At 36.9% G+C, this 12,457-nt stretch overlaps 2 protein-coding genes and 1 non-coding gene across 6 annotated transcripts; 2 read left to right on the forward strand and 1 right to left on the reverse strand.

The window, feature by feature from the left end:
• Positions 1-1,451: 1,451 nt before the first annotated feature.
• LOC130955533 (probable receptor-like protein kinase At1g49730) lies at positions 1,452-6,696 on the forward strand. 3 transcript variants are annotated; one of them, XM_057882411.1, is made up of 10 exons: positions 1,452-1,584; positions 1,740-1,825; positions 3,264-3,812; positions 4,245-4,538; positions 4,636-4,897; positions 4,978-5,030; positions 5,306-5,373; positions 5,472-5,561; positions 5,711-5,795; positions 5,905-6,696. In XM_057882411.1, exons 2-10 carry the CDS (start codon positions 1,753-1,755, stop codon positions 6,447-6,449), a joined length of 2,019 nt encoding a protein of 672 aa, XP_057738394.1. In that variant the 5' UTR covers positions 1,452-1,584; positions 1,740-1,752; the 3' UTR covers positions 6,450-6,696. The 3 variants fall into 3 exon arrangements, with proteins under 3 accessions (XP_057738394.1, XP_057738395.1, XP_057738393.1); XM_057882412.1 differs by lacking the exon at positions 1,452-1,584 and having other exon boundaries at positions 1,615-1,825; positions 4,251-4,538; XM_057882410.1 differs by lacking the exon at positions 1,452-1,584 and having other exon boundaries at positions 1,617-1,825.
• A 120-nt stretch (positions 6,697-6,816) lies between these two features.
• Positions 6,817-9,828, reverse strand: LOC130955535 (uncharacterized). Of its 2 annotated transcripts, XM_057882414.1 has the most exons (3): positions 9,670-9,828; positions 9,464-9,563; positions 6,817-8,633 (listed from the first exon to the last, which is right to left on the reverse strand). In XM_057882414.1, the coding sequence occupies exon 3, from the start codon at positions 8,604-8,606 to the stop codon at positions 7,014-7,016; it is 1,593 nt and encodes a 530-aa protein (XP_057738397.1). In that variant the 5' UTR covers positions 8,607-8,633; positions 9,464-9,563; positions 9,670-9,828; the 3' UTR covers positions 6,817-7,013. The 2 variants fall into 2 exon arrangements, with proteins under 2 accessions (XP_057738397.1, XP_057738396.1); XM_057882413.1 differs by having other exon boundaries at positions 9,464-9,777.
• Positions 9,829-12,251: 2,423 nt separating this feature from the next.
• Positions 12,252-12,359, forward strand: LOC130958767 (small nucleolar RNA R71). The gene has a single exon (XR_009077873.1). It is a non-coding gene; the product is annotated as a small nucleolar RNA R71 (small nucleolar RNA).
• Positions 12,360-12,457: the final 98 nt, after the last annotated feature.

Genomic DNA, 12,457 nt, shown 5'->3' on the forward strand with positions numbered 1-12,457 from the left:
TTGCCACGCTTTTAAAATATCCCTGTTTCTCTCTATGACCACACTTTTAAAGCGTGGCAGAAAAAAAACGTGGTTGTATCTCTAATCAATTGCCATCCTCACAAAAGCGTGGCCATTGACCCTTTTTGCCACGCTTTTGAAGCGTGGCGAGAAAAAATGTGGCCGAATCTTTATTTAATCGCCACTCTCACAAAAGCGTGGCAAGAAAAAAGCGTGGCCATAGGCCTTTTTTCTTGTAGTGTTTTTAGAAAAAGTTTCTATTAACCTTAAGTCCTTCACATTTGTTAACAAGACTCATTTATAATTCGCAATTAATTATTTTTGCAAATATTATATATCTTTTGAAAAACTTTTTTTTTATCTGTTTTCATCTTTAGATTTTGTTTCTAATAATGAACCCGTTATTATTTATTTGAGCTATTAATTAAATAATTTTAATTCAACCCTTATTTGATAGTAGGGATGGCAACGAGGCGGAAACAGGAAATACCTTTTCGTTTTTCATCCCCACTCCTAGATTTACTTTTTATTTCCACTCTAATTCCTGTTGTGGAGGAATATTGTCTCCCATTTCCATTTTCTGCGAATTTTCATTTTTCGCAAGGCCTCTCATCTTCTTATATTGATTATTTATATGAAAGTTCTAATGAAAAATTAAAGAAAATAAATCAAAAAACATTATTACAAAATATAAGAACATAGTCATGCAGCGGTAAAAAGGGAAAATGACACCAAAATCGGAGACAATGAGGTGGCGAGAATGTGACGACATGAAGAGCACTAAGTAGTAGCGACGAAGAGTATGGTTGTGACACTATAAGAGATTGGAATTTACGAATTTTGACTTTTTCGGATGACTCGGAGAGTGGGACGATAGAGTGTTAATGTTATGGAAAGAAGAGAAGGCACTTTTAAAATTAGGGTTAAGTTTTTTAATATATATATATATATAGTATGTGAAATGGCTAAAAAATTTACATTAAAAATAAATTATTAAAGATATTTAAATAAATTTAATAATTCAAAGATTAATGAGAATAAAGCGGGAATCCTTGCTCGAGTCCCACATCTTCCTCGAAAAAATTTTGCTCCATATTCATTTTCACAGAAAAAATTCATATTCAAATTCTCATTTAGAGCGATTTTTGCACTTCGAAAAGTTTTGTCATCCCTGTTTGTTAGCTCTCTTTTGATGTGAAGTGATGCGCAATCTATTCTAAACATATATATTACTCATCTAAATGCACAAACAAACTAGGAAGTGATGCCAATTACTTAAGACTAGGGTTGAAATTGTGAGCAATAATGGCACATGACCAAAACTTTGAAATGGGTCAAGATCATGCTGTATGGATTACGGAATATGAAGGAAGCGACAGATGAATGAACCCCACACCAAAGGCATCTAAAAGCAAAAATTATAAAAAATAAAATGTTCTTCCTCATCAATGCACATTTATTCAGTGCAAAACAAAAGTACCTAACCCTCTCTCTCTCTCTCTCTTCAGACCCACTAGTCTTTCTCAAAACCAATGTGACATCCAAACACACCAGTATACCACGGTGACTCTGAGCGAGTGAACGGTATGTGTTGTTTGTTACTTGTTACCGTTCCCATTTCCCAAAACCAGTTAATCAAATTATCGAATTAATCATATTTCATACTCACATAAACATAACCCACTCTTTCATTTCACGTTGTGCTCTCTCTTCTTCTTCTTCTCTTTCTTCTCTCTCAGCTGCTCAACCAACATGCTCTGCTGCCTTCCCTTCTTTTTTGGATTTGCGGTTTTTCTTGGAATGCACTTCCCTTCATTAATGGCTGGTTAGTTTTCTATCTTAAAGTTCTTTCCTTTCTTAACTTCCATCCCTCCTTCCATTATTCTCCTACCCTTGTGTGTAGTGTCTGCTACCCATTGTTGAAAAAAATTAAAAAAAATCAAATTTTGTGGCATTTTTCGATGACCCATCTTGGGGAAAGTTGAAGAAATTGTGGAGCTAAGGTCTACATGATGTGTTTGTTAGTTGTTTTTTGTAGCATTAACTAATTCCATATAGTTTGTTATGTTTGTTTGCTATGGCAATTTGTATTTATGACTTGGTCAAAAGTGTATTTATTATGAAAGGATGGAGTAACATTTTCCTTAATAAAGTTGCTAACTTGCAAAACAGCTGGAAGAAGCATGTGATGGATTTCTGGCTATATAGCAAAGTCTTTTTATGACCAGAATGGTAGTTAAATTGGTTGCAGAAACCAGTGTTGAAAAATGAAAGTAACAGCTAAAAAATCTAGGTCTTCTAGTAGTGGTTGACTTTGAGTTACCATCTGAGAAGAAACCAGGACCATTTTATTTACCGCATTTATTATTGACCCTGCATGCCATGCTCTTTTGTACTACTTTTTTAACTGTCATACACGCTACATTAAAATGGAAGTGTTCCAAACTTCTTGTAAAATTTGAGGCATTTGATTAGAGAATGAATTGCAACCATATAAGGGCCTTAACATGATTATTAATTTATAGTTTGTTCCTTGCTTCCCCTCATTATTCTATGTAAATTTTAGTTTTATAATAAGGTCTAAGAGGGATTGTGTTCTGTCCATGATTTAAATTTTGAAGGGGGATGTCAGAAATTTAAACCATTTCTAGTCCTCAGTTTGATTGCTCAAGATTTTCAGAACCTCGTTACTCTCTTGATTTGTTCTTAAGCAAATTCAAAAGCCATCTAGATTTCATGTTTATAAGTTTATTTCAATCTTATGGGCTAACTTCCAATTCATTTAAGTGTTTGTGAGAAATATGTCAATATATATTATTGGCCTAAAAAGATATAAGCCTATGAACATCAGGATTAGAGTTTTGCTTACCTTATTAGTAACCCAGTCATTTAACTTGGTTTCAAGAGATAGATACATTTCTACAATATTTTCTCATATTTTAAGATCAACCAATGGGAATTATGAATAGAGTAGGTTACATAAAATTGTTCAAGTTGCATATATTATTGAATGGAAACAGAAGAGATAATCAAAGAAGCTTGTGCTCAAAACTAAGAACAATGGCAATACTGCATTTGCATATTAATTTAATTTAGCATGATTGTTCTGAAATAAAATAAAATACAAGGATAAAAAAATAAAACAAGTTAACATGCTTGTGTGTCTTTCAAATGTGCTCGCAGTATATGGCTGTCTTTACAGTCGTAGGAATACCAAATGCAGCTTAGTGATCTAATATGCTGATATGCTGCTTCTTTTGCAGATTGCCCTTTGGATTTTTCCGCTTCAAACTTTACACTGGCTTCCTCTCTATGTTCTAACCAAGGTGATAGGGGAAACTGTTGCCGCTACATTAATGCTAATGTTGCAATTTCTGTTGCTCGTTTCGCTAATTCAACGAGCATCCTGGGGGTCCCTCCAAATGACTCTGTTTCCTGTCTCCAAACTATATCTGATAAGTTGCAACTTAATGGAGTTCCACAAAATGCAACAGCTTTCTGTGGTTTTGGGACCAAAATTCCTGTTAATTATGAATGTAAGGGACGGACTAGTGTCATGCAAATGCTGCAATCTCCTAGATTCGCGGAGGTCACAAAAAATTGCAAAGTGTCACTTGGAGAGGAAAGAAAATGTAGGAAGTGCTTAAATGCAGGCTTTGGTTATCTGCATCATTTGGGAATTAATGATAATATAACACTCAGTACTTGTCGTGATGCAACTTTTGCTGCACTTGCAAGCCAACTTGATCACCAATCTACAACTGACATTGCAAGCTGTTTCTTTGGTGTTCAAGGACTTCTTGGGCCTCCTGGTATGAACATTTTTAAATTATAAGTTTTTACAATAGAATAGTTGCGATGCTCTCCCCATTTGGCTCTCTTTGAATACATGAGTTTGTACATGTGCTAATGCTATTACATACACAATTACGTATGAGTCCTGATATATTGTGAAGCAATATTCTAGATTTTCCTCATCTTCCCACTTTAATAAGCAATGATTGCAAAATCCCCTTATGGTTGGCATGTTAAAGGATGAATGGAAAACTGTAGGAATACTTATTCCACAGCTGAATTAGACTCGAAAAATCTCGAGAAGGGCTAGTTTTATATAATGTGCAACAGATGACTGCTTATATTATTCCAATTATATTGCTATTAAATATTTATTTAACATATACAATGAAGTCTGTGTACTGTTGTGACAGAGTAAAACTTACCATATTTTGCAAACACGATGCTAGTTTCAGTGTCATCGTCCCCATCCTTGCCGAGTCCCGAGGCTTCTCCAAGTCCAGTGGTTGCTGATAGTCCAAGCCAACTATTGTTAGGTGCACCTTTTAAGGGAAACCACCATACATATCACTTGACATTAGTTCCAGGTATTGCTATTGCCGTCACCGCTGTTGCTGTTGGGATGCTCATAGTCTTGATAGTTCTAATTCGTAAAAAAAGCAGAGAGCTAGATGATCCTGATGATTTCGGAAAAACTTCTTCAAAAACCATGCCTCCTTTTGCAACATGGAAGTTTCAGGAAGGTAAGTTTATGTTTTGAATCTGCTGCTTCATTTCTGAAACTTTTCTTTATGAAACACATCATAACCAGCTCTACCTTGTTCTCCATTCTTCTACCAGGTTCTTCAACTATGTTCCGAAAATTTAGCTACAAGGAGATAAAGAAGGCAACAGAGGATTTTAGCACCGTCATCGGGCAAGGGGGATTTGGAACAGTGTATAAAGCTCATTTTAGTGATGGCCTGGTGGCAGCAGTGAAGCGCATGAACAGAGTGTCAGAGCAGGGAGAGGATGAGTTCTGCCGAGAAATCGAACTTCTTGCACGGCTGCACCATCGGCATCTTGTTTCTTTAAGAGGCTTCTGCATAAAAAAACACGAGCGGTATCTCTTTATCTGCTTTTTTTTGTGTTTCTTAACACCAGATATCGGTAAATCAAGCTCTTTTGCATCCCTAATGGCAGGTTTCTGATGTATGAGTACATGGGAAATGGAAGCTTGAAAGATCATCTTCATTGTATGCCTCTTAGTCTTAGTATCTATACATTGTTTTCAATGGTACATTTAAGATATTATTTGGTTGGATTTAAAAGGACACCTCTATCTATATATTGTTTTCAATAATAGTACACTTTAAGATATTACTATTATGCTCTTCTGCATCTTTTTCTAGTAACAATTATCTATTCAACAAAATAATAGCCTTAGAGAATTGTGGAATGCAGCTGAATCTATTAGCTTGTTCCCCCTAACGAACCCGATCTCACATTTCATTCTTTTTTTCTTGTGCAGCTCCTGGTAGAACACCGCTAAGTTGGCGAACTAGAATCCAAATTGCGATTGGCGTAGCTAATGCATTGGTACATATGATTGATTAGTTTAATATCAAGCTTTAATATCTTCTTGTTTGGTATTTTTATTGTTGAATCACACTTTGCCTTTGCATCGTCACATGCAGGAGTACCTTCATTTATATTGTGATCCTCCTCTGTGCCATAGAGACATTAAGTCTAGCAACACTTTGCTGGATGAGAATTTTGTTGCTAAGGTGGGATAACTATTCAGCCTCTTTTTTCAGAACTGAATAGTTCAAAAACAGCACAAATTTTATGATGCAGTAATATTTAGATAGTCACAGACACCTTTTAAGCGTTAATTGATTCTTTATTTTTTTTCCTGTGTCACATCGTTTCACAGATAGCCGATTTTGGCCTTGCACAGGCATCAAAAAATGGTTCGATATGCTTTGAACCTCTAAACACTGAAATCCGAGGAACTCCAGGTATAAAATTCTTCTGACCTTTCTTCCTCATCTTTCATTTACATGCTTTAGAAGATGGCTGTATGTCCCTGAAATTCAATATTTTCTCCACTGATGTCATGCATCCCAGGTTATATGGATCCAGAATATGTTGTTACTCAAGAGCTCACCGAGAAAAGCGATATCTACAGTTTTGGGGTGTTACTACTAGAAATCGTGACAGGAAGGCGAGCTATTCAGGATAATAAGAACTTGGTGGAATGGGCGCAACCGTATATGGAATCCGAAACCAGATTATTGGAGCTAGTAGATCCCAACGCGAGGGAGTCTTTTGACTTGGATCAACTCCATACATTAGTGTCTATAGTAGGATGGTGCACCCAGAGAGAAGGAAGGGCAAGGCCTTCAATAAAACAGGTTCTTCGGCTTCTTTATGAGACGTCAGAACCGATGCACAGTGGTTTCCTACAATCCGGCGATGATGAAGACTGTCAGGGAAGTCAGCAGAGAGGCAGAAGAAGCAAGGGGAAAATGCACCGGAATGAAGCTATTTTCAACAGCGGCGATGGAAGATACCTCGCCTCGTCCTCAAGCACGTCTCGATCGTATTGCAGTAGGACCTTTTTACTCGAGAGTGGCTCTCCGCAGTCGCCGCCAAATATTTTCTCAGTTTAAGAAAAAATCATCAGGGCTCTTCATCATGTTGACAGGAATTTCTCATTTTTACTTCACACTAACTTCAAATGTTTGGATTTGTTAGTTCCAAGGGTCCATGTATAAAATCTTTGGAGATGAGGAATATAGTACTTTCAAGGTTACCATAAATATATGATGCTTGTTAATTCTTTCTTTGATGACCTGTTGTGAATCTTATAATTTATGATAGAATTCAATCTACAACTTGAAAAATAAACTACTTGAATCATGCTTCAAATTCTAAGTTAATGAGAATGATAGGAAAAGGGAAGTACAGAAGACACTACTTTACATTTCTTCCAAGTAGCTGGTAGGTTGCAGAGGCAAGAACTAAAGACAAGGAAACTTTAATACAGATTCAAAATACATGCGGGACAGTGACAATAAAAAATACACACATGTTCCCAGCGTATCATCTTTACTATATAGAAGGAAAATAAATAAAACTAGAATAAGGATGGGATTGCTAGAAAGAACAAGTTTTCCTTCTCTTTTAAAAATATTTTAAGTTAAAACCACAAGGCAGCAATTTGCTTTAGCATTCTAACCCCCCACTGGAGCAAGGAACTTCCTCTTGCTTCCTGGTTCCTCAACCAATACTACAATATCATTGACTTTTTCAAACAAATCCTCCAACTTGTTCACTCCAAGTCTCTGATATTCCAATTGTCTCTTGTACCTTTGTTGGTATATATCCTCAAAACAACCTAGGAATATTCGGCATGAGTAGCTGACTAGAATCTCTTGAAGCTCGAACTTGAACTGCTCAAGAGCACGGTCATTGATAGCTGCTCTCCTTTGACTGCCCTTTCCTACACAATTTCTCTCATCAGGTTCTTCCATGACTAGTCTTTCTTCATCTGAGAACTCATCTGAAGAGACACCACCGGTGACAGTATTCATATTCTCTTCTGGAAGCCCCTTTCCTTTCTTGTCTTTCTTTGCTAGAGCCAATGGGGGAGCGCTCGGGCCTACCTTGAAGTTTCTGAGATACACAAATTTACGCTGACCTTTCCCTTCCACTGCCATTGTATCACCCATCTTCTTGAAAAGATTGACTAACTTAATTGCTCCATAATCAGATACATAAAGAGTTCTCCCATAAGCTTTCTGATACTCTGTTGGAACTCGAGCCAGAGGCAGGCACCCTCCAGAAAGTTCAAGCAACTTTACCAACTGGCCTTTGAGAACATTTAAATCGCTAGACATAGGGCCCCAAAGCTGGCCTTCATTATTGTCACTAGAAGGCATAGATATTCCTGAAACATCAATCATCCCAGGTGGAAGGCTGTGTGATCTCATAGTTGTCGGTAAGCCAGCCATGTTCGATGTGGTACAATTGTATTCAGATAGAGATTGTGAAACCATAGAGAAATCCCTTGAGTTATATAATCTCTGTGACATCCCTCTATAAACTATTGCTTCTTCCTCATTTTGTCCCTCGAAGTTGTCATTAATATGGCACCCCATCAAATATCCAGCAACCTCAACTGAACCTCCACGAGGTGGTACTAAAGCCTTTGCCGGGGGAACAAATCCTTCTCCACGAGCAACGCTAGGCCAATCCCAGACAAACTTTCCGGCATTGCATAAAGCAGATGAAACACCCACCCCAGAAGGGATGACAAGAATTATAGTGTATCCCCGTTGTCCAAGAATGTGAAGTGCTCGGGCAAAGTCAACGTCTCCAGATATTAGCATAATAGATGATGGGGGAGGGTTGTCAAGAGCAAATAAAAACATGTCAACCAAGATTGCTTTATCAGCGGCATCTTTTCTCCCATTAGGAACATCAATGAGATTAACACCAGTTCTTAGACATCCCTCTCGAAGTCGCTTAGGGAAAGCGTTGAAGTCACCATAAGCAGAAAATACCATGACAGTTCCTTGAATTACTGGATGCACTTGCAACGCCATCCTTATATTTCCTGCTACGTCTTCAGGGCAGACATCACTCGGAACAGGACAGTTTTCAATGTCCCAAAGAATAGCTACTGAACCATCCGAGGAGCTATTGGGCTGTTGACTTATAGGGGATTGATGTATGTTACCATTTAATTCAGTGATATCCTTTCCCTTGTGTTCCAAAGATTCAGACAACATTACGGCCATTGGTTTAGTTGGAGTAGCCATCATTTTCAAAGAAAAAGCAATCAGAAGTTCCTGCACAAAATGGAGACAGTGAGATATCATTAAACAGAACAAGTCACCACAAACATCTCATAACATAGTGATATAAAAGGCCATTGCATAAGCCCCCAAAACAAACACCCCCATTGCATAAAAGGTTAATAAGGAAACAAAACATGTTTTTTTTTTTCTTTACTTTTCTTTTTCCAAGTCCAGAAACCCGTTAACAATCCGAAAATTGTAGAAACTAGTAAGCACTACTGTATCATCAAAGACTCCCTCCCTTTAACCAAAACCTCTAAAGTGAAAAAGCAGAGCTGCGACAGTGCCAAAGCAAGCTGAGGCTGATTGATACATCAAAAGTAACACAAAACGAATCAATCGCTGTTAAGGAAGTAAAACTAGATCACTATTGTACACGGAATATATATAATCACGGAGTATCAATTAGAACACTGACGAAACCAACTCCACATTGAATATCCCAACCCTCACAATGAACAACATTATACATAAATTGGATAAGACCTGATTAACCGTCTCCATTCCCCACAACAAAAAGACTTTACTTTATGCAACTTCTAAGGTCTAGAACTTAATCTATACAAAAATCTGTGCAGTCAAATTAAGAAGTTCTGCAGATCCAAAACCAGATGAAGAATGAAAAGTAACCGACGTAAAAGAAACATTAATCCTTTTTTTTCTTTTAAATTCTGTTCTTTGAACAGAAATTGTAATAACCAGACGAAAAGAATTAAGCTTTGCTGCGAAAAGAAAATAACTGAACACGCATAAACTATAAGCGAAGAGATGTAGGTAGGTAACTAAATAAAATAAAATAAAAAAATAACAAGAGAGAGTACCAATTAAGTAGGAGAACGATTGAGGTGAGTTGAGTAGGAGAATAATTGAATCAGATATAAAGAGGTGAATCCTTGGAAAAGTTAAGATCTAATTGAAACCCTGAAAGAAATAATTAAGTTGAACGATCAAACAGTGAATCCCAATCAATGGTGATCATTGTTTTGTCCCAATATGAAGACGCAAAAAGAAACGGGAGATGAGAAACCTGGTTTGGAGACAGCGAGAAGAGTTGAAAGAGGAAAGAAATTACGGGTTTGGGTGGGTTTGCTTATATTCTCTTGATATTTTCACTCTCTTTCAGACCCAAAAAAGTGATACTGAAATAAAGAAACAAACAGAGCTCAAGATGTGTAGTGTATGCACTATGCAGCCATTCATTACTCCCCACATTTAAAATGGTATTTTCCATATGTGACGAATTAGCTTTTTATTGCACTTTTAAAAATTTAATTAAATAAAAAGTATAAATAGACAATCATATTATTGAACAATGTGAACAATAGATTAAAAAAATAAATTAATCCTAAATTTAATTAATACTATGATTAATTAATTTCTAATAATAACTATTGTTGGTCAAAATTTATTTTGTGAAAATAGGAAGTTAATCGAGTCAACTAAATCGAGGAGAAGGCCCGAATCGAGAAAAGGTTCGAATTGAGAAATCGAGCAAGGCTTTTGAAAGATTTGGTCGAGTAATCAAAGAGGTGAGAAGGTTAGTGGATAATTAATCACATAGTGAATATCTACAATTGTGAAGTGGGAACAGTTACCAAGGGTAGTTGTATTTTAAATGTTTGTAATTTATTTTAATTGTAATTAATTGTAATTAATGTAATTCAATTAACCGTTATGTAAGATAGCTTATATATATTAGGAAGGATTAGAGAATAGAGGTTGGAATTTTGATTCAGAAAACACACTCCTAAAATTTCACATCTCAAAGATTTCCTAATCTTGCATTCGAGTTAAATTTCCTGTAGGGTTCCTTCCACCTTTCTTTTGTTGTTTCAATTTCAACTTTTTTTGTAAAATTGATGTTTAATTTAATTTCATTTATCAAGCATTTCTTCTCTCTTTCATTTTCGATTTGATTTATCTTTTTACATTTTATTATTCTGTTATTTCCTTTTGATTCTTATGCAAATCCTTTTATTTATCATCTATTCAATTTGTAGAACTTCAATTTCTAAGATTAATTTATCAATTTACAATTTTATCTTGTCTTTATTCAAAATATTTGTCTAATCGAAGACGCTTTGATGCATTTCTAGAAAACTGGTACTCGCACAGAAGAGTAAGTTTCGCTCCCAGATCACTAGATATCGAACCACCATTGATTTGCTAAAAATCGACAAAACAAATTGACACGCCCGGTGGGACAGTTTTAAATCAAAGTGTGTCAAAAAAGTTATTTTTTTCAGTAATTACTTGGTGCATGCAATTACGAGGTGGAAAAATCATTCACATGGCTGATAAAGTGTCAAATGTGAATGGTGTTTCTTCCACCAATAATAGCATATCAGTGTCTATGCAACATGATGATGTGTCTTCACATTCAGAAGGTGAAATTGGTACTGAAAGTATAGCCGTTATGACTATACATACTGAAAATGTTGGACGTAATATTCGTCCGCGTAGTCCCTCAACACCATATCAATTTCCATTAACACTAGTTGGCCTCTTTATGGTCTTCCTCCTGGTTATACTCCACCGGTGGGTGGATTCATGCCGCCTATCCGTTTTGGGAATCTAAATGGAGTGAATAATGTGCAAAACCCACAATAAAACTCCGAATATTCTCGAGAGTATCACGTTGGCTCTACTTCGAATGCCACGAATTCGATGGCAGTGTATCGACAACAAGTGGAGGAAAGTCATCATGACCTAGTCAATTTATTGACTCAACAGATGACTACAATTTTAAATTCCATGATGACTGATCATGATACGAGGTTCGAGCGTCTTACTAGACAAGTCGAAAGGATTGCTTGAATTTGGAGGTGGCTTTGTGGTTCGGCCAAGGGGGAGTTTTGGAGGGAAAGTGGTGTGAATTTGAATGGTGAGGTAGGTGGGGTTTTATGAAGGATAGATGTGAGTGGTGAAGAGAATAGTGGAATTTGATAGGTGAGGGGTTTTTGGGGAAGAGGTGTTGAGGTGATTGGTGAATGGGTGAAGAAGAGAGAGAGAGTGGTGGGGTAGGTGGGGATCCTGTGGGGTCCACAGATCCTGAGGTGTCAAGGAAAATTCATCCCTGCACCAAGTGGCGAGCAAAAATGCTCTTTATGCTCTTCCACCATTATTGTTGTTGAAACCTTGTTGAGGTCTCTGTTGATCCTTCCATGAGAGATTTGGATGATTTCTCCATGAAGGATTATAGGTGTTTCCATAGGGTTCTCCCATGTAGTTCACCTCTTTCATTAAAGGGTTCTCAGGATCATAAGCTTCTTCTTCAGATGAAGCATCCTTAGTACTGTCTGGTGCAACTTGTATTCCAGATAGACTTTGAGAAATCATATTGACTTGCTGAGTCAATATTTTATTCTGAGCCAATATGGCATTCAGAGTATCAATCTCAAGAACTCCTTTCTTCTGATTTGTCCCATTGTTCACAGGATTCCTTTCAGAAGTGTACATGAGTTGGTTATTTGCAACCATTTCAATGAGTTCTTGAGCTTCTGTAGGCGTCTTCTTCAGATGAAGAGATCCTCCAGCAGAGCTGTCCAGTGACATCTTGGACAGTTCAGACAGACCATCATAGAATATACCTATGATGCTCCATTCAGAAAGCATGTCAGAAGGACACTTTCTGATCAATTGTTTGTATCATTCCCAAGCTTCATAGAGGGATTCACCTTCCTTCTGTCTGAAGGTTTGGACTTCCACTCTAAGCTTACTCAATTTTTGAGGTGGAAAGAACTTTGCCAAGAAGGCATTGACTAGCTTTTCCCAAGAGTTCAGGCTTTATTTAGGTTGTGAGTCCAACCATGTCC

The sequence above is a fragment of the Arachis stenosperma genome, chromosome 10 (genome assembly GCF_014773155.1).
Source record: "Arachis stenosperma cultivar V10309 chromosome 10, arast.V10309.gnm1.PFL2, whole genome shotgun sequence".
In the NCBI taxonomy this organism is placed as follows: domain Eukaryota; kingdom Viridiplantae; phylum Streptophyta; class Magnoliopsida; order Fabales; family Fabaceae; genus Arachis; species Arachis stenosperma.